A 27608-nucleotide genomic window follows, 5' to 3' on the forward strand; every position below is an offset into this window, starting at 1 on the left:
AAGCAGAAAGACACACATGGTATATACTCACTCATAAGTGGATATTAGACATATTAAGATAATCATACTAAAATCTGTATATCTAAAGAAGCTAATCAAGAAGGAGGACCCTGGGTAGGATGATCAATCCTCACTCACAAAGGCAAACGGGATGGACTTTGGTAGGGGGAGAAAACAGGGAACAGGACAGGAGCCTATCACAGAAGGCCTCTGAAAGACTCTACCCACAAAGGTATCAAAGCAAATACTAAGAATCATAGCCAAATTTTGGGCAGACTGAGGGGAATATTATGAAAGAAGAGGGATGTAGACAGACCTGGAGGGTATAAGAGCTCCACAAGGAGAGCAACAGAACCAAAAAATCTGGGCCCAGGAGTCTTTTCTGAGATTGATACTCCAACCAAGTACCCTGTATGTAGATAACCTAGAATCCCTACACAGATGTAGCCCAAGGCAACCCAGTCCCCAAGTGGGTTCCCTAGTAATGGGAACAGGTACTGTCTCTGACATGAACTCAGTGGCTGGCTCTTTGATCACCTCCCCCTGATGGGGAAACAGTTTAACCAGGTCACAGAGGAAGGCCATGCAGCCCGTCCTCATGAGACCTGATATGCTAGGGTCAGAGGGAAGGGAAGGAGGACCTCTCCTATCAGTGGACTTGGGGAGGAGCATAGGAGAAGAAAAGGGAGGGAGGGTAGGATAAGGAGGGGATAAGGGAGGGTGCTACAGCTGGGATACAAAGTGAATAAACTGTAATTTATAAAAAAATAAAGAAAATTTTAAAAATAAATAAAATTTACCAATTAAGAACATAAAAAAAAAGACAGATGTTAACATCATGCATCTTCCTCTATTGCTCCCATTTACTTACTCATTAGTTAACGTCTCTGGCCAATGAGCTCCAGGCTCTAGCCTTTCTCTCTGATTGAGGTATAGGTGTACCTCACTATTCTTGGCCTCTTTCTGGGGTGCTTTTGGATTTTGTTTTGTAAATTTTAAGTAATGAAGAAGGAGTGGCAAGATTGGATCCAAACTAAAGTCTTCACTTCAGCTTTTCACAGCAAAAGGTTTGTTTACTCACTGAGAAATTTCTCTAGCATCTAAGTAGTTTTTTAAGTCAAAATAACAATTGAAAACAAGTAGGGTTCTTACATGTCTAGATTTCTAATATGTATCAACTACATAATTATTAATCTGATACATGATATAAGAAGAAAGTATATCTTATTTCAATTTACTTTAATAAAAAGTCTTGAGGAATGTTAAATACAAAATTTTAACATTGTGGTATTCTATTAAAATATGAATTAATTAATAGTGGGATGACAAAGACAACAATGTGATTGGTGGAAGATGGAGAAAGTAATTAACAAGTAAGTTTGTAATAACATCATATTCTCAGAACAAGAGGATTTATCTTCAAGAGTGGGTTGAAAGGTCAATAATCAGTTAAGACCATGAAAGAACCATAAATAATAATAAAAAATATCATATGAGGACTGTGCTCTGTTTACTATTATTTATTTGATGCTGTGATATAATAAGCTAAATGACCTAATCCAAATGGTTGAAAGGATAATGAGTGATTTCCAAGTTCACACAGATAGAAATATTACAATATGAAACAAAACATTCTGCTTAATATTTCCAAACGATATTGTGGACTTAAATGTTAATATTGGAAAAAGAAAAATACACTAGAGCAGAAGGAATTCAAGGAAAGCTTATTATAGTTACATTCATTTGACAAAGGGTCTGCTTATATCGCAGGATGAAATATGAGCAGTTGTTCAACTGAAGCTATTAATTCTCACACCATTGATTATATAAGAAAATGGGAAAGATCACTTATTTTCAGAATAAATGACATATCAGGCACCAACAAACAATGTCCTATGTTACTATATATCTTCCATATTTATATTATGTATATTCTCATCCCCTCTCATTCTGTGCCTGATACCGTAAATATGAAAGTATAGTTGTGTGTGTGTGTGTGTGTGTGTGTGTGTGCTGATATCATCCACCCTTACACATGAGAACACTAGGAGAAGTAAATTCCCATAAATTTACTCATAGTTCAGTGTTGAAAAGTAAGTACAAACCAGTTTGATTGGTGCTGTCATATTGAGTTTCCACTGTACAATTACCAAGCAGAAAATACAGCTTTTGTGCAGTAGGTGGAGCTGCTTTATCAGGCTGAAGTAGAACTACTTTGTCATTCATTTTATTCAAGAATGAATAAAACATTTTCTTGTATATTTGCATAGTTCTCAAAGAATATGTATCTATTGCTTAAGCACCTTGAATGATACTCTCCCATGTCAAGGGGGTAATCGTTTGCTCAGGGGTATGATATGCTCTTTCTAGTTTGGAAACAAAAAGCCAATGTGAGTGTCTACGGTTTTGTCCTTGAACAAGATTCTCAAATCAAACGAAATAAAGCTGTTTACTTTTCTTAAAGGTTTTTGAAAATGGAAGCTCCAAAGGCCACTTATAAACTTCAAAATGAGAGACTGGGAGACAGAGGAGGATAAAGTAGAGAGGGATAGAACTGGAAACAATGAAGAGAAAGACAGAAAGAGACCATTTCTAGTTCTGCTAGAATAGGGATATTAATAACTGGTCCTCCAAGCCCAAGAGAAATAGGAGCTACTTCTTCCAATAGCAGCATTCCACAGTCTCCATTTAATATTATACCTCACCTTCTATATAAAATGGCAATTATATACTTATGGTTATATTTTAAGAAGAATGAGATATAGAAAGACATTAGTTATGAATGGACAGTTGGAAGTGTTTGTGCATGGTAAGGTGTCTTGAAGAAGACCCTATGCTTTCTATGGAGACACACAAGGCAGAAAGGAAACAGATGCTTATGTTTTAGAAAGAGAAACAATCAGCTAAGGCAGGAGATAATGGAAATTATTGCAGCAAACGGCAATGACTACAGGTTTCTTTCCCATGTCAACATCCACCCCACTCTGTAAATCCCAGGTTTTGATATGAACACAATAGGCTATGATGGGACAAACACAGGCTGAATTCAGGTCATAAATGGCCTGTTTGCTATAATGAACATCAATGTCATTTTTTACAAAAAGTAAACTATGCTTTGGTTTTCTTGTTAAAACTGATGGTTGTTCGGGGGAGGAGCTCACTCTTCACATTTGTTTTATATCCTTTCATTTTCTCCGTTTGTACAGTGGCTGTTTTGTCCTTCACATAAAAAAAAAAACATGAAGAGACAGTTTTATGTTTTTATGTGGTCGAAGTAAAAATCCTGAATATACTCATGAAACTTTCCTGAGTTTAGCTTTCCCACTTGACGCACATGTATAAGCGTGTGCGCAAACATGCATGCTCATTTGTGAGACTCCTCTAGGAAGCAGGGAAACTGCTTGCAGCATGGTTTTGTCCCCACATCAGTACCTCACAGTTTGCCAGCTTGGCAGTCCCTGAATTGTGGTGCTCTCGTGGACTTCCTTCAGTGACAGAGGAAAACATGAAGAGAATGTTTTAGTGTCTCCATAAAATCTTGCTGATATCCTTAACCCTGAGACCAAAAAGCAGAGTCTTTTCCCTAGGAAAATGTAAAATATGTGTGGCTTAGTTGAGCTTGCCCTGAGCTCTGTAATGGGAGCTGGAAACCATCCAGGCAGATTTCTGCTTCCCAGCCCTTTATAGCTTTCTCTAATGTATTCAAGTGAAACTAGCTGAAGGATTCAAAGAATGACTGCTGGGTGCCCTCCCTTCCCTCCACACACCAGCTATTTCCTGTACAGGATGTGTATGTCCTGTGAGCTCAATGGCTCTTATGTTACTCGGGAGAAAAATAAAAGGGCCGTGTAGCAACCAACTGTAGCAACAGTGTAGGTGTAACGCTGTCTTGCCAATTTCTAAGCCAATTTCTTCTCAGGTGTTTTATTTTCTCTCATCATTTAAAATAATTAACATCACAAAAGCATGTATCCATTCTTATTTTTGTTATCACAACTTTTCAGATATGGGGAAGGGGAGGAAAAGTTAAAAGGTTGAGTAGCCACTAAATACTCCGCAAAGAGCAGAGAGAAGATGCCCAAGCTCTATTCATTTTCTCAGGGACTTCTATGAAGCCAAACAGCTGGAGTAGCTCCAAAGGGAACTAACAAAATTCGTCATGGTTTGACATGGAAGCAGACCAAATCCTTATCCAATATGTGCTTTATTTATATACAAATCCTGCTTACTACAGAAGTGAAAATACGTTCATGGTTGAGTGGTAAGGACAGGAGATGGGGATGGGTGTTTATGCTCCAAGAATTTCCCTTGACTTTAAAAAGCCCACATCCTATATCAGCAAAAGACACAGCTCTTTCAGAGTCCCTCTGTGTGAACATGTTTGTTGCCTAAGCTTTATAGTGAGAAGATGTGAACCCTGTACTACTCATCCAAATGCGTGTGGGAAGCCTTCCCTCTGCACAAACTCACACCAAATTTCTTTGTATGAGCCAATACATGTGACCACCTTTAATCATAGACCTAGACACCTGCTCTCTGGAGGCCTCTAATCCAGACATATCCTAGGGGGAAAGAACACAGAAGCCTTGTTAATTCCAGATAGCAATGGGTAATTGAGAAAAGAAAAGTATCTGCTGGGACTTTACTGCTTGAAAGTTCTTTTTGCATGCTTCAAGTATTCTCTTCCTGGGCACCCCCCCCCCCCCCCCTTTTGACCTTATGATTCATTTCCTATCTCTTATTCAGGAACTGAAAGCTCAATTTACATTTATCTTACCATAACAAGTACTAATTTGGCTTCCTTACCTTGTCTACTGTATTAGTCAAAATATAATGACCTTGAAAAAAATGTCTATTTTGCCTAAAAGCTTTGAAGTATCTAGTCCAAGGCTGATTAAATCCATTACTCTATAGTAGGCACCCTTGTGACAATGACAGAGAGCATAGAAGAAGCACATTGCTCAAAGCTGTGAGGCTAAAGAGGAGAAAAAAGACAACTGTTTTCCAAATGCGTCTTGGAAGCACATCACTAATGATGTAAAGACTTCTCATGGGGTCTGACCTCCTGAAGGCTCCATCACCTCCAACGGGTGGTGCACTAGGGAATAAGCCTTTACCACAAAACAGATATCCAGATCGAAACCATAGTACTACTGCTTTGCTTTCACACAGCTATCTCGAGAAGCGCAGTTTTGCTGGACTACAACGGACTACGTGTATGTGTATCCTGAGGAGTGTAGTGGTATTGGTACTCCTAATCTGAGATGACTCAAGGACCCAGAGAAGTAGGAACTTGATGCAATGAATGCTGCACATTGTGCCGGTTGATTTTTTTATGTATTATTATTGTATCACATGGTGCAGGCATCTATATGCCAGAACACATTCTCAGAGTTCAGAGAACAACTGTGGAATGAGTTCTATCCTACATGTATGTGAGTTTCAGTAATTAAAATTCAGACTGTCTGGTTTTATGGAACTCACTATACCCACTGAACTCTTCCTACCTGTGCTTGTTAATTTTGAAATTCGATTTAGTTGGATTGATGTGGCTAAGATTATTAAGTCAAATACCTGGGACCTCCCCAAAGGTCTCCTGAAGGAAGACCTGCCCCTAGTGTGGGCTACACCAGAACAGACAGGTATCAGACAGACAAAGAGCAAATGGATAACGCCTAATGGAATGAGCACATTACTCTCTACTTCCAGACTGCCATTATCTGAGCAGCTCAGCTACACCATGCCTTGCTCACCGTCATGAGCTGAAACTTCTAAAACTTTAATTCAAAATACATTGCTCTTCCTTTAACTGTTTTTTAAATTTTTTTATTTTTATTAATTACAGTTTATTCATGTTCTATCCCAGCGGTAGCCCGTTCCCCCATCCCCTCCTAATCCCACCCTCCCTCCTCTTCTCCTATGTCCCTCCCCCAGTCCAATGATAAGGGAGGTCCTCCTCCCCTTTCATCTGACCCTAGTCTATCAGGTCTCATCAGGACTGGCTGCATTGTCTTTCTCTGTGGACTGGTAAGGCTGCTCCCCCCCAGGTGGAGGTGATCAAAGAGCCAGCCCATGAGTTCATGTCACAGACAGTCTCTGTTCCTATTATTGGGGAATCCTTTTGGACACTGAGCTGCCATGGGCTACTTCTGTGCAGGGCTTCTAAGTTACCTCCATGTATGGTCTTTGTTCAGAGAGTCAGTCTCAGAAAAGACCTCTGTGCTCAGATTTTTTGGTTCTGCTGCTTTCCTTGTGAAGCTCTTGTCCCCTCCAGGTCTTTCATCTCCCCCTTCTTTCATAAGATTCCCTGCACTCTGCAAAAAGTTTGGAACCCAGATGTCCCTCAGTTGAGGAATGGATACAGAAATTGTGGTACATTTACACAATAGAATACTACTCAGAAGTTGAAAACAAGGAAACATGAAATTTGGAGGCAAGTGGTCAGATCTAGAAATGATCATCCTGAGTGAGGTATCCCAAAAGCAGAAAGACACACAAGGTATATACTCACTTATAAGTGGATATTAGACATATAATATAGGATAATCATACTAAAATCTGTACACCTGAGGAAGCTAATCAAGAAGGAAGACCCTGGTAAGATGCTCAATCTTCATTCAGAAAGGCAAACGAGATGGACATCAGAAAAGGGAAAAAACAGGGAATAGGACAGGAGCCTATCACAGAGGGCCTCTGAAAGACTCTACCCAGAAGGGTATCAAAACAGATGCTGAGATTCATAGCCTTTAACTGCTTTTATCAAGCAAAAAAACCCCCCCCAAAAAAAACAAAAAAAACAAGAAAAGTAACTAATACAGCTTGCATCTGTAGTGGATGTTAGCTGATGGAAAACTTGATGTGTGGAATAGTCAAAGTAAGAACAAGGAAGAGAGGAAGGTAGAGGATAATAGGCCATATTATCTAAGAAAGGGGCCAAAAGTTAAGGAAAATTCTGGAAACAATGAATAACAGGACAAATGGAAGCCCTGGAAGTGAAGTAATGATTTTCCTCCTGTTTTCCCTATGTGACAGTATTCAAGCAAAGGACAAACTTACATCTTAAAATATAATCACTGTAGTGTCCGCTGTCCGTTGTTGACAAGTTTCAGATGGATTAGAAATGGGTATTCTTCTCAAGACAAATGAGCATGAGAAGAAAGAGGCAACATTCTCTCATGTCGAGGGACCTTGTTTATTTGAACCCTGTCAGGCTGAGTGTCATGTCATAAAATTTTCCATTCTTGCTTTTAGAAAAACAGTGAAGGAAATGCATCAGCTGAATCCCTGGTTAAACTTCTCATTTGACAGCAGCTAGTTGAAAGCCTTCTGTAAGTTTAGCTAAGACAGTTTCCGGCAACTGCATCCATTCATCACCTGCCTTGGTTGCAGCAACAAAGCTTCAAATCCAGGTTCTGCTGGACCAAGAAGAGTCAAAGACTCACATTTCTCAGTCTTATTTTGACTTTTGGCTCTACATAAGCTCAAGTCTTGTAACTCTAGTCTACATGTAGGCTGAGTATTTGAAACAAGCTCCAGAGGTCATGGAACATCTAGACACGACCACTCTGTCTATGTTACATGGCTCCTGTAATTTCAACAGCAGCATGTAAGACTCAGAAGACAAAAGCAGTGGATGTTGTCTTCTGAGTGGGTGAGGGGAGGCTGTTAACTGCTTCACCCTCGATCTGCTAGCATAGATCAATATTTTTAATTCTGTTACTGTTGTTTTCAAGGTCAGCGGAACATAGTATCCAAAGTTTGTTTTTCTTTATACATGTAAAAATGGAACAATGTAGTAGACTAAATGTGTTAATGTTAAACATGTACTCAATTAATCGGAGCAAGGTGAACATACATTTATCAGGGTTTTTCATTCAGTAGTCTCATGTCCTGCAGTTCTTAGATGCTATGTACCATCTCGCCTCTCCTCACCCTATCCCAGGTTATCTCTGATCATGAAAATGCCCATCTAGCCCAGACTCTGGGTCTACTGATGCATAGAGGTTGGTGTGACAGGATCTACATCTCATCTACATCTCATCTCCCCTGGTTGTACAGCATGGCCCCTACGGGTAACATGAGCATCCTTGGGAGAATGCGATTGAAACAATCACTGTTCTCTGTTATTGTGTAGCTCTCTGCTTTGCCAGTATTCACCCTTTGTGTCCTTATTTTCCTCCTACTGCTGATGATAGATTGAACTCTTTAGTGTAGATCATTAACTCTTTTCTGCACGCACTAGAATTCATCACTAACACCCACATAGGAGCATCATTCCGGTTAGGCTCTTTCCTTCCTCCTAAGCCTGCATTTTTGCACTGATTTATTCCCATAAATAAATTCTCATGATTATTATATTTATCTCTTTGACTTTAAAGCACAGCACTAAGCTGACTGCACTTCTCTCCATAGTTCTCACCATGTTCCTGTTTCCTTTACTGGTCATCCTCCTTAAATGAATAGATAACTGTCTCCAGCTCCTTTGCTTGGTCTTTTTCTTTGTCTCCTCCATGTGGCTTTCATTCCTACATACTAACATCAAACCACACTACTCTTTGCCACAAAGGACTTCCACAATGCTAAGTTCAAAGTCATTCCTCAATCCAGTTTTTCTCAGTGTGTTTAACCCTGGGCTGCAGGATGCTGTGAGTCCTAATTTGCCAGTGTTATTTCGAATAAAATGTTGCTGCTTCTACTTCTTTCTTATCTACTAGTACTGATATGTCCTCAGGAATAATCTATAGATGAAGTCCTTATTCTGTGAACAGTCCACATGTCATTGATATTCTAGAATATATTATTATCTGTTTGTTGGAACCTTGGTTTCTTGTATCAGATGCCATAGCTGATATCTGCATGTCCAACTTAACGCTGTTTAGATAAATTATTACATTCCTATAATTTATCCCATCTACAATTTTCTATAATTCATACATGGACCATTCATAATTTCAGTTGTTCCAACCAAACATTTTTAGTTATTTTTGATGTTATGTTTCTGTTCAAAATATCAGAAAACCTCATTGTAATAACAGTTAAAATAGGCATAGACTCTCAGTGCTGATTTATCCCCTCCCTGTTTAGGAACTCTCACCTATATAATTGCATTGGATTTCTTACTTGTTTGTACCAGCTTTGATTCTTTCCATTTACATTCCAATTGCAATGTAAAACTCTGTATTCCTATCTAGGTTGCATTGGGTTAATCACTTTTCATCTTCTCAACTGCTCCTCAGTTTTCTAAGAGTAAAACAGAATCTATAGAGATGTCAGAAATGCTTCCTCTTTGAGTATACTACTTGAATTTCATTTTTTTTTTTTTTTTTGCTTGCCTCTCATTTGACTTATTGTTACTCTAGCTGTGATATTTTCTGGATATGGCAAGCACATTTTCCCACCAGCTGTTTTCTGCATTCAGTAATCCTTTACCTCAGATATCCATGCTGATCCCCTTTATCTCCTGTGTCTTTGCCCAAACATTAACTTATAAATGAAGTCTTTTCACAACCCCAATCACTTCAAAATGCTTTTACTTGCTTCATATTTTCCAGTAACTTTGTCCCCATCAACCCATAATGCACCTTTTCTGCTCCCCATCCCTCATGTTAGTTTCCAACATCTCTTACCTACTAAAACACACACTTGAGGAGGAGTGTTCTGCCTGCTTTCTTCATAGCTTTATCTTCTGTGTCTAAAATAGTGCCTGGCACACAACAGCTACCCAAATAAAATATGTTGAGCAACTTTAGAAACACATGATATCTCTTTTCCTCATACAAGTTTAGAATTAAATTTTTCCATTATTATTATTATTATTACTATTATTATTATTATTATATAATCACCATTTGGCTGAAAAAGAAAGTAAGGCTCCAAGAATTTCAATGGTTTTCCAAAGGTTAGTGTAGACTCACAAGTAAACACGATATTCTACACCTGTTAAGTATCTTCTGAGTATAGTCTGTAGCTATGCTATATCTTAATATATAATTGTATGATTTTAAAAATAAAACAATAATTTTCTGGGAGGAATATTCAACTCAAAATGATCTCTTGTTCAAATGTTATTCAATTTTTATCATTATAGATAACAGGTGTGGTTCTCTTAGATCTTAATACATCTATCAAGTGATTAAAATTATAGTATAGAAGTCATTTTAGCTACTCAACAATTAATTTTTAAATCTCAATGCAATGATGTTTATGTTACAATGAGATTGTGGCCATTCAATATGTAGAAACCCATAAAATTCAATAATATTCTTTAAGCCCCTTTAAGATATCAAGCCCTTTTTATATGATAAGGCACTAAAACAATTACCTATTATAAAGCCCCAGTTCTTAGGAGATAAGTACCTTTACATATGTATAAATGTGTACATACATTGAAGACATAAACTGAGCATTTCTGGTGGGTGGTAGATGCAGAGACAGTTATGGCATCTTTATTCTATCATATAAAGCACTCATTATTTATCAGTAATAATATTGTATGCTGGAGATTCAGTGATAAATTGCAATGCTTGGCATTTTTCTCACAAAGCTGAACCTAGTAGGGGCTGGCATTTAGAACAACATGTATAGTCAGAGACTTGGTCATTCCAAAAGAATTGCCAATAAGCCAGTCTTATTCAGACTGAGAATACATCTTACGTGGCTTTCACGTGTTTTAATAATTTTGAGCCCTTAAAACTTGAGATGTATTATATAAAATTTCTAATATGCTTAAAAAATCTTAAGTGATGATAACTTTTGGCCTGTCCATATCCTACTGAGGGAATGGCAGGCTGGAGTCAGAACGGTGACCACTTCTGAAGAGAGGCTCTCTGCTAGTTTGGTCTAGTTTCCATTCATTCTCTGGATTTGTTCTTATTATCCTGCATGATGCCTTTGTGCCTTTGTGTTTGCAAGCTCTACAAAAAGTACAGCTATATAATTGGCCCAAACCAGTGAAAAAACTAAAATCCTGGGGCTTTATTTAAAAAGCTGTAAACAAGCTTTCTCTTTTCTTCCTCAGTGCTGCTGTTGCTGACCTGTCACAGTGGTTGGAAGTTTTAATTCACTTGCTCATGTCACACTCTGTTGGGCATGGGGGTATGTGAGTACCAAGCCTCAAAGACCCCAGGCTGACCATGACTCCACAGCAAATATAATATCCCTCAGGCAGGTGGACATGTGAAGTCCTTCTGACCGGATAGTGATGGAAAGGTTGGGCAGACACTGCCAAAGCATCCATAGGTGAGGACATGGTAGAATTCATGAATCATATTCCCAAGTCCTGGCACAGGCTCCATTTTCCCACTGAACTTCACTGATGAAAGAAACCCAGTGATGTCTCCAGGAATTTCAGTACGCAACCACAGCACATAAAGCTCAGAGCACCGAATTCTCCTTGGGGAAGAATCAGTTAGCCTGACTCCTTGAAGCCACCTCAGGGAAGGTTTGGTGAAGGATGTAAGGGCCTATGGGAGAAGTAGTGGCTCCTTTCAAGGTCTAGCAGTGACAAGCACAAGGTGAGTTCTTCCGGGTCCTTGGTGTCTTAGTATGAAGGGTGAAACAGTAAGGAAGAAGAGCATGTCAAAACCCTGCAACTAGACAAATGGGGTTAAAAATGATGGGCACTTGCAGAATAGGGGAAGGATTAGCAAACAAGTGATGCTGACCTGTGACTAGGACAGATCACCTTAAAGCACCAAGCAAAGACAGACAGAGGAATCTACAGGGGCAGCGACCACTGAAACGCATACACCTTTTTCCAAGAGCCATTCTAAGAACCCCAAATTCTTTCTGACTTACTCACCCAGGTAGGAAGCCTTCTGTTAAGACTGGAATCAAAATGCTGAGATTTTTAGATAAATTGTTAATTCTGTCTATGAAATGGGGAATGCCAAATCTGCCCCCAAAGGATTGTCATGAAGAGGGAGGGGGAAAAAGATGGCTTGAAAGTATACTTTCCTGTACATGTGAGCACAGTCTACTGTCCCATACATGTGAGCAGTCATGTGAGCTGTGAATGTGATTCTTATCAGTCTTTAGATACCTGGGATTGACATCATGAACTATGCTAGCTCTGTGTCAGCATAGCTTTGCATGGCTTCATAAACATACACTATAGTGCAGGAACCTCACTGCTGGTTTGAAAATGCTCAAAGTTTAGTACATTAGGACAAAAAAAGTCCAGTTTCACAGGATACCACAATGCACCTGGGCAAGACAGAGAAATGAAGGCTATACAACAACTTCAATGGATGAATATCTGGGTGACCAAATGAATCTCCTAAAGAGCAAGGATCAACAAAGATATTCAAATAGATACAGTTCTTTTGGCCTTGTGTTTCAGGACCTGTTTTCAATCATTCTTGATAATGATGTTATGGGTAGAAAGGGATGTGTATGAAATGTGAATAAAATAAGCCTGAGTGGGACAGTAGATATGATGGATGCAAAAAAGCAAGCATTTATTAGAGTGCACTTTAACACTGTTTCACACCACAGTCATGCTTGGACATCCATCTCTGCAGCGGCGTCAAGATAAGTCATCTTAATCTCCTGAAGCCACTAATATTTCACAATAGCTAGCACAGAGTGGTGCTTAAATGTTTCTTAAATCTTGAAAACACACAAATAAGTCAGTCTAGTAAGGCTTATGCCTATCCATATTATTTCTAATAAAAAGTGGCTGCCCAAGCAGCTGCCATGGGTTAGATACCATTAATATCAGCAGTAACTAAGAGTAGGGAAGTGACTCTTTATATCTCTCTGTAGTGACAAGAAGATATGGTACCAGTCTTAATTCTGGGAAAAAACAAGACAAATGAACAAAGCCTTTGAGAAAAGCAACTGCTGAGGTCTTGAGGCTATTCCTGTGAAAATGCTCAAAAACGTACCAATTCAAACACAACATGATGGTTGTTTTCAGATATAATTTTGACTTAATGTGGGGAAAAAAACCATAAAATTGTTCTATTTATTGCAAAGGATTGCATCTGGGCCAGTAGGCAGAATTAAAGGAAGCATATTTGGATCACTGTCTGGAATTTAATGCACTAGAAAATAAAATGGTGTTTCCTGTAACCACAGCTGTGCATTGCAGCCTGGGCTGGAATTGGCAGAGATACTGTAGGTAAGCATCTTAACATAATTCAGGAGGTTTAATTATATAATCATTAAGTTCACATCAAAACCTAAGAGTTTAATATTCTCTGATTTAATCTTTGCAGCCTCAATTTATTATGAAATTGAAGGCATGTGGCTTTACGCAGAGAGATGTCCATAATTGTGTTTACATGCACTGAAAGTAAAGGGGCTCTCTGTGTTCACTTAGACACTCACACATAGATACACAAACACATACAAATGTATACACACATACATATATATACAATACACATGTACATATATACATACACACATACATACATTCAACACAGAGATATATACACACACAAATGTAAACATATACATGTATACACAACATACATATACTGCATACATACACATACATACACATAGATACACACTTACATTCACACAAACATAAATGCAGGCCTTCAGAAAATATATTTCATTATTTAAATCTAAACAATAGAGATCCTAAACTTTCTTCCAGTACTATTTATATTCATGCTGAAAGAAACTTGTAAAACAAGTCAACACTGTATCTCAACATGAAGTAAACATTCCAGTGGAAGAGCAGTTATGACAAATGTAAAACAATGCTGCTGTATTAATATGCTGTAAAAAGAAAAAAATTAACTCTGGAAAGAAATATATGCAAACAGAGAGGAAGGGACAGGCACACTGGCATCTTAGAGACTCTCAGGGTAACTGTTGTAAATGCCTATCAGCAAAGCACACAAATGAAGGCTAAGAAGGAAAAAGTGAACAGTGAAATGAAATCCAGCCTAAGTTTGATTTACACTATGAAATTTAAAACTGTATCATACGACAAAGAGCAATCTAAACATGTTATATAACAAAATCCCAGCAATGGTTTAAAAATGTTTGCAGGTTTTCACTTATAAAGAACCATGCTGTAACGCATCACTAGCAGGGTCAGCAAGATGTCTCAGGGCATAGAAGCCCTTGCCACCTAGCCTGATGACCTGAGCTTGACCCTAGGACTCATTTAGTGGAAGGAGGGAGCCACCACTCCATAGATTGTCTTCTGACCCATAGCATGCCATGGTATGTTCCCCACAGCACAAATAACAAATAAATGGAAAAAAAATGGTTTAAGAATCATGAAGCTGATGGGCTGCTTGGCCTTCAAGTGGGTCCCCTAACAATTGAAGTTGGGGCTGTCTCTGTCTTAGACTCTGTTGCCTTCCTCTGGATCCTAGAAGAGCTACTGGGGTTGGGGGAGGTATGGAAGAAGTCGGTGAGACCCAGCGGCCCGTGGCAGAGAAACCCAAGCTCTGGATCTGAGGACACTCAACCCTACCTGGTACTCTCTCAGGATCAGCAAACATAGTCTCTACCACCAGGCTGCTTCTGGCAGAGAGATCTGGGCCCGGGCTCTGGGATTGAGAACACTCAACCTAACTCTTTCCCGTGCTACCCCGGGACCAGTCAACATAACCCCTCCTGGCAGAGGGAAAGGACAGAGAGGTAGCACACAGGAAAGGTGGACACTGAGTCCTGCGGCCACAGTGTCACAGAGCTGGCTGTCAACCTACCCACGCATTTTCCACAGCAGGACCAAATCAGAGAGTAAGGAACCCCTGTGCATACCAACTGGTCCTGCAAGAGAGTGAGTGAGCCTTTTAGGAAGAGTTTGCCCCAGATTCAGGGCCTCTCCACAGAAGCAACCAGACGAGATCCCTGCCACCCACACCCCTAGTGTGGGCATAATAGGGATTCTTGGGATAGCGACCCCAACGTTGAAGCCTCTGCCTTGTGGGTCCACCAGTGTAATCCAGGCAAACAATCCCTGGATCTCAGACAGAACTGCGTAATAGTGGCCTGCAGGCCACTGCAATAGTCAAAGAATCTGTGCATGCACACTGTGCCCACTAAAAGTGCATGTGAATAGTGCCGGCTTCACATTCCTTACTTAGACACAACTGAAACCACAACGTACACTCCCAAAACAGTGAACCTTTTTCATCTTCCTGAAAAAACAGTCCAGAAAACAGAAAGAGATGATCATAGCCCAAACTACAAACTCGAGGAACAAACAGTGAGGGTTATAAATAACCAGATGGCTAGAGGCAGATGTAAGAACACACCCCACAAAAATCAGGACATAATGACCTCACCAGCAACCCCACAAACCAATGGACACTTCAATTCACTAGATATTCAAGAAAACAACCTCAAAACTATGTTTCTCCAGCTATTAGAGGCCCATAAAGATGAAATGAACAAAGCCCTCAGAGAAATAGCCAAAGAAATAAAGACGAACCAAGAGGAAACAAAATCGAGCTCTCAGAGAAATGACCACGAAAATTGAGGCAAACAGAGAAGAAATGCACAAAGCTCTCAAAGAAATGTCCACACAAATGAAGGCAAATAAAGAAGAAATAAACAAAGCTCTCATAGAAATACAGGCAATTATACCCAAAGAAGTAGAGGCACAATTAGTGATACATAGAGAGGAAACGGAAAAAAAAAAAAAAAGCTGTCATTGAAAAGCAGGACTCCACATTCAAACAGATGAAGGAAATGGTGCAAGACGTGAACACAGAATTAGAAACAATAAAGAAAACACAGAGAAAAACCAGGAGCTAGAGAACATAGAGAAAAGATCGGGAACTACAAAGGTAAGCATTACCAACAGAATACAAGAGATGGAAGAAAGAATCTCAGGAGCCAAAGATACACTTGCGGAAATTGATACGTTTCTCAAAGAAAAAATAAAATCAGAAAAGTTCTAAACACAAAACATCCAAGAAATCAAGGACACCATGAAAAGACAAAAATCTAAGAATAATAAGAGTAGAAGAAAAAGAAGACATCAGGCTCAAAGGTCCGGAAAATATTTTCAAGAAAATTATAGAAGAAAACTTTCCCAACTTAAAGAAGGAGATGGCCATAAACATACAAGAGGCCTACAAAACACCAAGTAGACTAGACAAGAAAATAAATAATTCATGTCACATCATAGTCAAAACACTGAACCTACAGAACAAAGAAAAAATTCTAAAAGCAGCAAGGGAAAAAGGCCAAGTAACATATGAAGGTAGACCTATCAGAATCACACCAGATTCAAACCAGATTTCTCAACAGAAACTATGAAAGCCAGAAGGGCCTGGACAGAAATCATACAGTCCTTAAGGGACCACAGATTCCAACCCAGACTACTATACCCAGCAAAACTTTCAATCAACATAGACGGAGAATTCAAAATATTCCATGACAAAACCAAATTTAAACAATATATACATAGTAACCCAGCTCTACAGAAGTTACTAGAAGGGAAACTCCAAACGAAAGAAAACAACTACATCTAAGGAAACAGAGGAAATAGATAACTACACAACAAAAAACCCAAAAGGATACAAGCAATGAAACTCAGTGACACTACCAACCCCACATCAAAAGTAAGTAACAATTGTTGATCACTAGTATCTATCAACATCAACAAACTCAATTCCCCAATAAAAAGACACAGACTAACAGAATGGTTGGGAAAACAGGATCCAACATTCTGTTGCATCCAAGAAACACACCTATGCAACAAAGATAAACACTACCTCAGAGTAAAGGGCTGGAAAAATGTTTTTCAAGCAAATGGTTCCAGAAAACAAGCTGGAGTAGCCATCCTAATATCTAATAAAATAGACTTTCAACCCAAGTTAATCAAAAAAGATAAAGAGGGCCACTATATTCTCATCAAAGGAAAAATCCACCAAGAGGACATCACAATTTTAAATATCTATGTCCCAAATACAAGAGCACCTACATTTGTAAATGAAACAATATTAAAGCTTAAATCACACATTGATCCTAAAACCCTAATAGTGGGGGACTTCAACACTCCACTCTCACCAAAGGACAGATCAACTAGACAGAAAACAAATAGGGAAATAAAAACACTTACAGAGACCCTAAATCCAATGGACCTAATAGACGTCTACAGAACTTTTCATCCAAACTCAAAAGAGTATACCTTCTTTTCAGCACCACATGGAACCTTCTCCAAAATAGACCATATAGTTGGTCATAAAGCAAGCCTCAACAGATACAAAAAGATTGAAATAATCCCTTGTATTCTATCTGACCACCATGACTAAAGCTGGACCTCAACAACAACAGAAATAACAAAAAGCCGACAGGCACATGGAAACTAAACAACTTCTTACTCAATGACAGCTGGGTTAAGGAAGAAATAAAGAAAGAAATTAAAGACTTCCTAGAATTCAATGAAAATGAAGGCACAACATACCCAAATTTATGGGACACATTGAAAGCAGTGCTCAGAGGAAAATTTATAGCACTAAGTGCCTTCAAGAAGAAATTCGTAACATCACATACAGACAACTTAATGGCCCAACTGAAAACCCTAGGAAAAAAAAAAAGAAGCAGATACAACCAAGAGGAGCAGAAGGCTGGAAATAATTAAACTCAGGGCTGAAATCAATCAATTAGAAACAAATAAAACTATTCAAAGAATCAATGAAACAAAAAGCTGGTTCTTTGAGAAAATCAACAAGATAGACAAACCCTTAGCCAAACTAACCAAAAAGCAGAGAGAATCTATCCAAATCAGTAAAATCAGAAATGAAAAGGGTGACATAACTACAGACACTGAGGAAATTCAAACAATCATTAGGTCATACTACAAAAGCCTATATGCCACAAAATTTGAAAACCTAAATGAAATGGACAATTTTCTTGATAGATTCCATCTTTCAACATTAAGTCAAGATCAGGTAGAAAGACTGAACAGCCCTATATTCCCCAAGGAAATTGAAGCAGTCATTCACAGTCTCCCCTCCAAAAAAAGCCCTGGGGCAGATGGTTTCAATGCGAATTCTACCAGACCTTCAAAGAAGTGCTAACACCAATTATCCTCAAATTATTCCACCAAATAGAAACAGAAGGTACATTACCAAACTCATTCTATGAAGTGACAGTCACCCTGATACCTAAACCACACAAAGACCCAACAAAAAAAGAAAACTTCAGACCTATCTCTCTTATGAACATTGATGCAAAAATACTCAATAAAATACTTGCAAACCGAATCCAAGAACACATCAAAGATATCATCCACCATGACCAAGTAGGCTTCATCCCAGGCATGCAAGGGTGGTTCAACATACGGAAATCCATCAATGTAATCCACCACATAAACAAACTGAAGGAGAAAAACCACATAATCATCTCCTTAGATGCTGAAAAAGCATTTGACAAAGTCCAACACACATTCATGTTTAAAATCTTGGAGAGATCAGGGATACAAGGCACATATCTAAACATAGTAAAGGCAATATACAGCAAGCCTATAGCCAACATCAAACTCAATGGAGAGAAACTTAAATCAATCCCACTGAAATCAGGGACAAGACAAGGCTGCCCACTCTCTCCATACCTCTTCAACATAGTACTTGAAGTCCTAGCCAGAGCAATAAGACAACTAAAGGAGATCAAGGGGATACAAATCGGAAAGGAAGAGGTCAAAGTATCACTATTCGCAGATGATATGATAGTATATATGAGCAACCCCAAAAATTCAACCAGAAAACTCCTCCAGCTGATAAACACCTTCAGCAAAGTGGCAGGATACAAAATCAACTCAAAAAAATCAGAAGCCCTCCTGTATACCAAATACAAAAAGGCTGAGAAAGAAATTCGGGAAATAACACCCTTCACAATAGCCACTAATAATATAGAGTACCTTGGGGTGACACTAACCAAGCAAGTGAAAGACCTGTTTGAGAAAAACTTCAAGTCTCTGAAGAAAGAAATTGAAGAAGATCTCAGAAGATGGAAAGATCTCCCGTGCTCATGGATTGGTAGGATCAACATTGTGAAAATGGCCATCCTGCCAAAAGCAATCTACAGATTCAATGCAATTCCCATCAAAATACCAACTCAATTCTTTACAGACCTTAAAAAAAAGATTCTCAGCTTCATATGGAGAAACAAAAAACCCAGAATCTCCAAAACAATCCTGTACAACAACAGATCATCTGGAGGTATCTCCATCCCAGATCTCAAGTTGTACTGCAGAGCAATAGTAATAAAAACTGCATGGTATTGGCATAAAAACAGAAAGGAGGATCAATGGAACCACATAGAAGACCCAGAAATAAACCCCCACACCTATGAATACTCGATTTTTGACAAAGAAGCCAAAACCATTCAATGGAAAAAAGACAGCATCTTCAACAAATGGTGCTGGTCCAACTGGATGTCTACATGCAGAAAAATGAAAATAGATCCATATTTATCACCCTACACAAAACTAAAGTCCAAGTGGATCAAAGACCTCAACATAAAACCAGATACTCTAAATCTGTTAGAAGAAAAAGTAGGGAACACCCTAGACCTCATTGGCACAGGAGACAACTTCCTGAACAGAATACCAACAGCACAGGCTCTAAGAGCAACAATCAATAAATGGGACCTCATGAAACTGAAAAGCTTCTGTAAAACAAAGGACAACATCATCAAAACAAAACGACTGCCTACAGATTGGGAAAGAATCTTCACTAACCCTTTATCTGACAGAGGACTAATATCCAGTATATACAAAGAACTAAAGGATAGGAGCTCTACAAGGACCAAACATATCTGGGCACAGGGTCTTTTCTGAGACTGACACTCAACCAAGGACCATCTATGGATATAACCTAGAACTTCTGCTCGGATGTGGCCTGTGGTAGCTCAGTAACCAAGTAGTTTTCCCAAGTAAGGGGAACACGGACTATTTCTAACAGGATCTCAAGGGCAGGCTGTTTGACCCCCCCCCCCCAGGGAGGAGCAGTCTTTTAGGCCACAGAGGAGGACTTTGCAGTCAGCCCTGAAGATACCTGATAAAACAGGGTCAGATGAAAGGGGAGGAGGTCCTCCCCTATCAGTGGACTTGGAAAGGGGCAGGGAGGAGACCAGGGAGGGAGTGTGGGGTTGGGGAGGGAATGAGGGAGCGGGATACAGCTGGGACACAGAGTTAACAAAATGTAACTAAAAAGAAAAAAATAATAAAAAAATAAAAAAAAGAAGCTGAAAAGCAGCAATCCACGTAATCCAATTGAAAAATGGGGAACAGAGCTAAAGAGAGAATTCTCTGTAGAGGAATATCGAATGGCAGAGAAACACTTAAAGAAATGCTCAACCCCATTAGCCATCAGGGAAATGCAAATCAAAATGACCCTGAGATTTCATCTTACACCCATCAGAATGGCCTAGATGAAAAACTCAAGTGACAACACATGCTGGAGAGGTTGTAGAGAAAGGGGAACCCTCCTCCACTGCTGGTAGGAATGTATACTGGTACAACCACTCTGGAAATCTATCTGGTGCTTTCTCAGACAATTAGGAATAGTGCTTCCTCAAGACCCAGCTATACCACTGCTAGGTATATACCCAAACTTTGCTCAAGTACACAAAAGGGATACTTGCTCAACCATGTTTATAGCAGCTTTATTTGTAATAGCCAGAACCTGGAAACAACCCAGATGTCCATCAACGGAGGAATGGGTACAGAAATTGTGGTATTTTTACACAATGGAATACTACTCAGCAATCAAAAAAGAGGAAATCATGAAATTTGCAGGCAAATGGTGGGATCTAGAAAACATCATTCTGAGTGAAATATCCCAGAAGGAGAAAGACAAACACGGTATATACTCGCTTATATAGACCCATAAGATATGATAAACATAATGAAATCTATACACCTAAAAAGATAATCAAGAGAGCGGACATGGGGTAAGATGATCAATCCTCGTTTAGAAAGACAGATGGGATGTGCATTGGACGTATGACAGGAGTCTACTGGGTACATCTGAAAGACTCTAACCAGCAGTGTTTCCAAAGCAGATACAAAGACTCATGACCAAACCTTCAGCAGAGTACAGGGAATCATATGAAAGAAGGGGAGTTAGTATGATGGGGAAAGGATAGGAGCTCCACAAGGACCAAATATATCTGGGCACAGGGTCTTTTCTGAGACTGACATTCAATCAAGGACCATGTATGGATATAACCTAGAACCTCTGCTCGGATGTAGCCTGTGGTAGCTCAGTAACCAATTGGTTTCCCATAGTGAGGGGAACAAGGACTGTTTCTAACAGGAACTCAATGACTAGCTCTTTGGCCTCCCCACCCCACAAGGGAGGAGCAGTCCTGTTAGGCCACAGAGGATGGCTTTGCAGCCAGTCCTGAAGACACCTGATAAAACAGGATCGGATGAATGGGGAGGAGGTCCCCCCATCAGTGGACTTGGAAAGGGGTAGGGAGGAGATGAGGGAGAGAGGGTGTTATTGGGAGGGAATGAGGGAGCGGGATAAGGCTGGGATACAGAGTTAATAAAATGTAATTGATAAGAAAAAATAAAATTAAAAAAAATAAAAAAGAAGTGGGTGAGAGAGTAGGACTAGGAGGTGAGGAGGGAGTGGAGTTGCAATTGGGATGTAAAAATAACAAATAAATTAATGAAAAAATAAAAAAGAATCACTAACAGTGATTTTGTAAAAATATCAGACAGTACCTGTCATGTCAGATGAACAATATATATTAGAAATCACTCAGTTCATTGAAAGAAATATATGCATGTCATTTTGCTTCTACAGCTAGCAGATACGGATAAATATGAGCCCATTGAACAAACTGATTTCGTTATTAAAGAAAATATTGTGAAGATAACATTGAGTAATACATTTTACACCATTAAACTTACCATGTAAGCAAAGATATAATTGTTTTTAAAAAGCCAGATGTGGCATGGAATCAGAATGGCAGAGGTGTGCTCTTGAGCGTGCTTGATAGACATTGTAGATTCAGGATCTACTGTTATGAGAAAATGTTTCTGTAAACCAGATATTGGATCTCAGTACTGGTATCCAATGAAAGCAACAAGACTCCTTGGAGACTGAACCTAGAGAGCACTTTAGCAAGGAGCTAAAAACACTCTCAGTTGCTGAATACACAATGATTTGAACTCAAAATAAATAATAATGATATTAGATTGTGAAGCAAAAAATAAAGAAGCATGTATGAGTCCACAGTGATAAAAATGATTAGTTGAACAAATAATGCCTTGGAGGAAGGGGAATATTATAAAATATTCCCACCCTTAGAAGTCTAACTTAAAGAATTAAATATTCAGAGACTCTTGTGTGTTAATTATAGCATTAGTATAATAAATTAATATCTAAAAGAGCAGTTGCAATTCTGCTAAATTAGTTTACAATCATTAAAATCTCATTTTCACAAAACATTTATGAGAGAATACTGATATGTAAGACATAAAACATACATTTTATTTATGATGTATATTCCAATTTATTTGAAGTATATTTGTGAGCGTGTGGATGTATCTGCTTATAAACACAAGAATGTTCTGACTGGTTATATCCAGCTGAAATAAAATTAAAAAGCATTTGCAGCCGTATCTGCTGTTTTTAAACAAATTTTGATCATATGATTATTACATATAGATAAATTAGGAAAGTGGGCACATTTCTCAACTATCCTCAACAGTAATAATTTGCACTGCAGCAAGGACAAAATATATATATATATATATACCTTTACTTGCTTGTTTTTATCAGTTCAAAAGCCATTATGTGTTTCTGTACCATATTGGTTGTGTGACCTAAGTCAGTATAGAAACTGAAAGTGCTTTCTGCCTCCAGCAAAGAAGAAGGCTATAAAATGATAAAAGGTAAAGATAATTTAATTAAGTAACTGACTTAGCTAATTAAGGTCACTCTCAAATTTATTTAGGTGTTCTTAAGCCCAGAATTGCTTGCAGGGCACATATTTATTCATATAAAGACAGTTACTTTTCCAGGTCTGTAGACTTCAGCATGTCTTTCTCACACTATAGGGCCAACATCCACTTATAAGTAAGCACATACCACATATTAATTTCTGCCTTTGGATTACCTCACTCAGGATGATCTTTTCTAGTTCCATCCATTTGCCTGCAAATTTCATGGATTCCTTTTTTTTAATAGCTTAGTAATATTCCATTGTGTAAATGTACCACAATTTCTATATCCATTCTTCAGTTGAGGGACATATAAGTTGTTTCCAGATTCTGGCTATTACGAATAAAGCTGCTGCGAACATGGTTGAGCAAATGTCCTTGTTGTGTGATTGAGCATATTTTGGATAAATGCCCAGAAGTGGTATAGCTGGGTCTTGAGGTAGCAGTATTCACAGTTTTCTGAGAAAGTGCCAGACTGATTCCCAAAATACATTCTCACGTGCTGATGTCTACACATCTGCAGAAGCTGAACAGCAGAGAGGACCCTGGAGAAGATGCCTAATTCTCATTCAGAAGGAAAGACAGAATAGACAACAGAAGTGGTAGAAGTGAGGGAACAAGTTGGGAGCCTACCACAGATGTCCTTAAGCTCTCTCTGAGCTTAAGGCCAGACTGGTATAGAACAAGTTTCAGGTAAAGACAAGCTTAGATCCTTCCATGGTGGTACATGCCTTTAATCCCCAACAATGAAGTTTGTAGAAGGATGCATCCATGTTTGAAAGTAATGTCTAATTGAGTGGCAGAAAAGGTGATGAATCAGAGAAAGAGTACACTGAGTAGGATAAGCCTAATTTTCAGGAGAAGAAAGAGAAATAGGGAAGCTAGTTAAGGGGCAACAAAGAAAGAAGAGGCAGTTCACTGTGACAGTAATAGAAAAACAGGTTGCAGAGACAGAACTCAGGTGAAGATGAAATGAGCCAGAGAATGAGAAGGAACCAGAGATTAGAGCAGATTGCTTGAGTTAGATTAAGGCCAAGCAGAGCAACTCAGGGGCTGAGAGAAAAGGCAGACTGAGTAAGTTAGCTGGGAGAGGAGTTTCAGCCAGAACAGCTGAGTTGAGCCAGCCAGCCTAGAGCTAAGTAAGAACAAGAAAGAGTGAGCTTTTTCAGCAGTAAGTATCAGAAGCTGAAAACATTCTAAGCCTAGATTAGATTATAAAGTGGATAGAAACTTCCAGGACTAGGCCTAGGTTAGCAGGAGGCAATAAGCCTCCGAGACAACTACCACCACAGGAGAATAAAAGTTCCTCTTATATGGATGATAAGTAATTTTCAAGTTTTTAGTTTTAAATTTATGTGTATCTATGTTTGCCTTTACATATGTTTGCATATCTGGTGACATTGGAGGCCAGAAGAGGGTATCATCCCCTGGAGACAGAATCACAGATAGTTGTGATCTGCCATTTGGGTGCTGAGAATTGAAGTTAGGTCCTCTGGAAGAGCATCCAATGCTCATCACCACTGAGCCATCTCTCCAGCTCCATTTTATGTTTTCAAAGTGTAATCCAGGAACATTGCTCTGGTTAAATACCAGATGTGGAAAAGTTGTGTCATTTCAAATATTTCAGAACTTTATTCCCATTGAGGGGATGTTTGAGAGGTTTGGAAATGTAGCAAAATTAGATATCCCTTATTTCTTCTGTAAATAATATGCACTGAAAATCCCTCAAGGGACAACCTGAATCATGCTGTATCTTTGTTCTTTGGGTTCTGTTAACCAATTCTGTTTTCTAGAACACTGCTCTTTCTGGCTCATACTTGTTAACCAATGAAGGTCCCAAGTTGAACAGTACTATTGTGTTCGTACTTGTCACACATAACTATGACAATTTTCCATTTTGATTCATGTGACACTTGAGACTTATTAGATTCATTAAGGGAAAATAGCAGAAGTGGATGAAGAGAGGTAACAGGATAAGAGAGGGAGTGGAAAGGAAAATGAATGTGGGGACCAGATGTTGGGAGAGCAGGGTGGGAGTCCAGAGTGCTTAGAAAAAGAAGATAAACTAAGGACAGGGGCATCTCTAAGACATGCTGGAGAGCTACGACAGGGTAGGCTCCTGGGAGGATATGGGAGTGACTCTAGCTAAGACTCCTGGTAGCAGGGGTCATGGAGATTGAAGAGACCAGCTTTTAACCAGACAAAACTTCTAATAGAGGAAAAGGACACCAACCCATCCATAAAACCTTCAACCCAAAATTTATCTTGCCTACAAGATATGCAGGGGTAAGATATAGTGGAGATTGAGGAAACGTCCAATCAATGCCTGACCCAACCTGAGACCCTTTCCATGGGAGAGAGACAACCCCTGACACTATTAACAATACTCTGCTATGCTTACCTATGGGAACCTAGGGTAGCTGTCTTCTGAGAGGCTTCACCCAGCAGTAGATCAAAACAGATGCTGAGACTTACAGCCAAATATTAGGCAGGACACTGGAAGCCTTGTGTAAGAGTCAGGGGAAGGACAGAAGTCCCCAGAGGGGACAAGAACTCCACAAGAAGACCAACAGAATCAACTAACTATGGAACAGGGGCACTAACGTAGACTGAAGCACTAACCAAAGACCAAGCATGGAGTGGACCCAGGCCCCCTACACAGATGGGCAGCTTAGTCATCATGTAGGTCTCGTAATAAGGAGAGTAAGAGTTGTCTGATGTGGATTCTGTTACCTGCTTTTCAATAACTTCCCCCTGGGGAGGCTGCCTTTACCAGCCTCAGTGGAAGAGGATGTGCTCAGTCCTGATGCAACTTGATATGCTGTGGTGAGTTGATGGGGAACTCCCCTTTCTGAGGAGTAGGGGAGGGGGGAATAGAGGGAAGAGGGAAGGAGGTTGAGACAGGGAGGAGAGGAGGGAGGGGCTACGATCAGGATGTAAAGTGAATACATGAAAATAAATAAATAAAGAGTACGTTATTATTAAGTAAGAAAAAATCTACATACAGAGAAACAGACCAATTGTGAGCATAAAGAACATTGTTTATCCACTTATGGATGCACAACAGAGGAAGATGGGCCATCTACATAATAAAACTCTAAAATGCTACTTCCAAATAGAATTTATGAAGAATTCTATCATTAATTCTGTGAGGAAACATAGAATTTCAAAATTATTTCTTATTTTTTGAAAACATATTATAACATCATTATCCTCTCCCTTTTCCTCTTTGCAAAGCCTCTTTGCTCTCTTTCAAACTGGTGAGCTCTTCTCTCATTAATTCTTGTTGATGTGTGTATTTGTGCATGTGTGTATAAAACTCATATTTTATACATGTAATCACTTATATATGCATATATGAAACTAATGATAAAATGTGAGTAATAGAACATCAAACAAACAAATTGGGAAAGGATTAATTTTATAAAAACCCATCCACACTTTATGAATTCTTTTCTTAAAAATAACAAAGAAGAGATTTTGGAAGCCAAATTTAGAGAAATGCTTTTTATTTCCCTCCATTCACTAGGTACCCAGCAAAATTATAGATCAATTGTGATAAAATTTGTGGTATCAATAAATACATGATATTGTTTTGTTCTTTTTAACTTAATAGATTAACAACAAAATTAACAAAACTATTCATGAAGATGTAAGTATTGTTAAAATGTTCATCATACTTTCTAGCCAAGGTAAATATGGTAAATATTTGAATGCAGTTACCTGCCATCTATCAGTGATCTAGTATCCATTTAGCTGTCAACTCATAATCTTTTCTTTCAGATTCTCTCTGTAATCCTCCACTCACATATGTATACAGTCACACAAATATGCATATGTCTCTGTGTGTCTTTGTGACCCACATACATGAAAATAGAGCACTAGGATATAACAGAATAAAACCCAGAATCAAGACTTCCTATAAGTTTTAGAATAACAAAATGTCCTCAGAATAATGTAAAAGTTCTGTATCATGCTGCATTTTGTTCAGGAACCATGAGAGATACCAAGTTCTGAAATATCCAAAGTCACTAAGAGTTAAAAAGCACACACTTTGGTTGTCTTTCAACTACCATTTTGGGAACTTGTAGAAGCTGATGAGACTTTAAACCTTCCTAATGCTGCAGCCCTTAATACTTTCCTTCATCTTGTGGTGACCCCCCAACCACAAAACCATTTTCAATACTACTCCATAACTGTAATTTTGCTGTTGTTATGAATTGTAATGTAAGTATCTGTGTCTTTCAAAGTTATTTTGTGGGGCATGATTCACAGGTTGAGAACCACTACTCCACAGGCTACACTTGTCCTCTTCCAAGAAAAGGGAAAGGCAAAAGTGAATAGGGCAAGCAGCCCCGAATCACAACCAACACAATCGGACACACAGCCTTCCATCATCCATGCAGAGTGGTGCAGAGTCGTGCCTACAGCTCTTTCAGCAAAGGCACTACTGACTATGCTCCTTCTGTCTTATTTTATCACTATTTTCTCATTTTCTTTACTCAGACAATACTTGGTGGAAAATGACGTCTTACCCTTTGTGTGAGATGTGGTGGAATCTTCTAGGGTAGGGTCCGTCTCTCCACCTTTTCTACCGCCACCTTCAGCACCTTCTTCATTGCGACTGGCTCTCTCGATCAGTTTGTCGACTGTAGCAATAATGCAGTTCAGGCTCTTCCCCACGTTGGCCCACACCCTATCCTGAAGACAGTACAAGTGTCAC

The 27608-nt window shown here is 39.0% G+C and overlaps 1 protein-coding gene across 1 annotated transcript in view; it reads right to left on the reverse strand.

Annotated features, from left to right (window-relative positions):
- The window catches only part of Inpp4b (inositol polyphosphate-4-phosphatase type II B), a 672431-nt gene that overhangs the window by 62806 nt on the left and 582017 nt on the right, over nt 1-27608 (reverse strand). Inside the window, exon 15 of the mRNA XM_055609049.1 lies at nt 27421-27586. Coding sequence (XP_055465024.1) covers nt 27421-27586 — 166 coding nt within the window. The remainder of the gene's footprint in view (nt 1-27420; nt 27587-27608) is intronic.

The sequence above is a fragment of the Psammomys obesus genome, unplaced genomic scaffold, assembly GCF_907164565.1.
Source record: "Psammomys obesus unplaced genomic scaffold, mPsaObe1.curated_primary_1811, whole genome shotgun sequence".
NCBI lineage: Eukaryota > Metazoa > Chordata > Mammalia > Rodentia > Muridae > Psammomys > Psammomys obesus.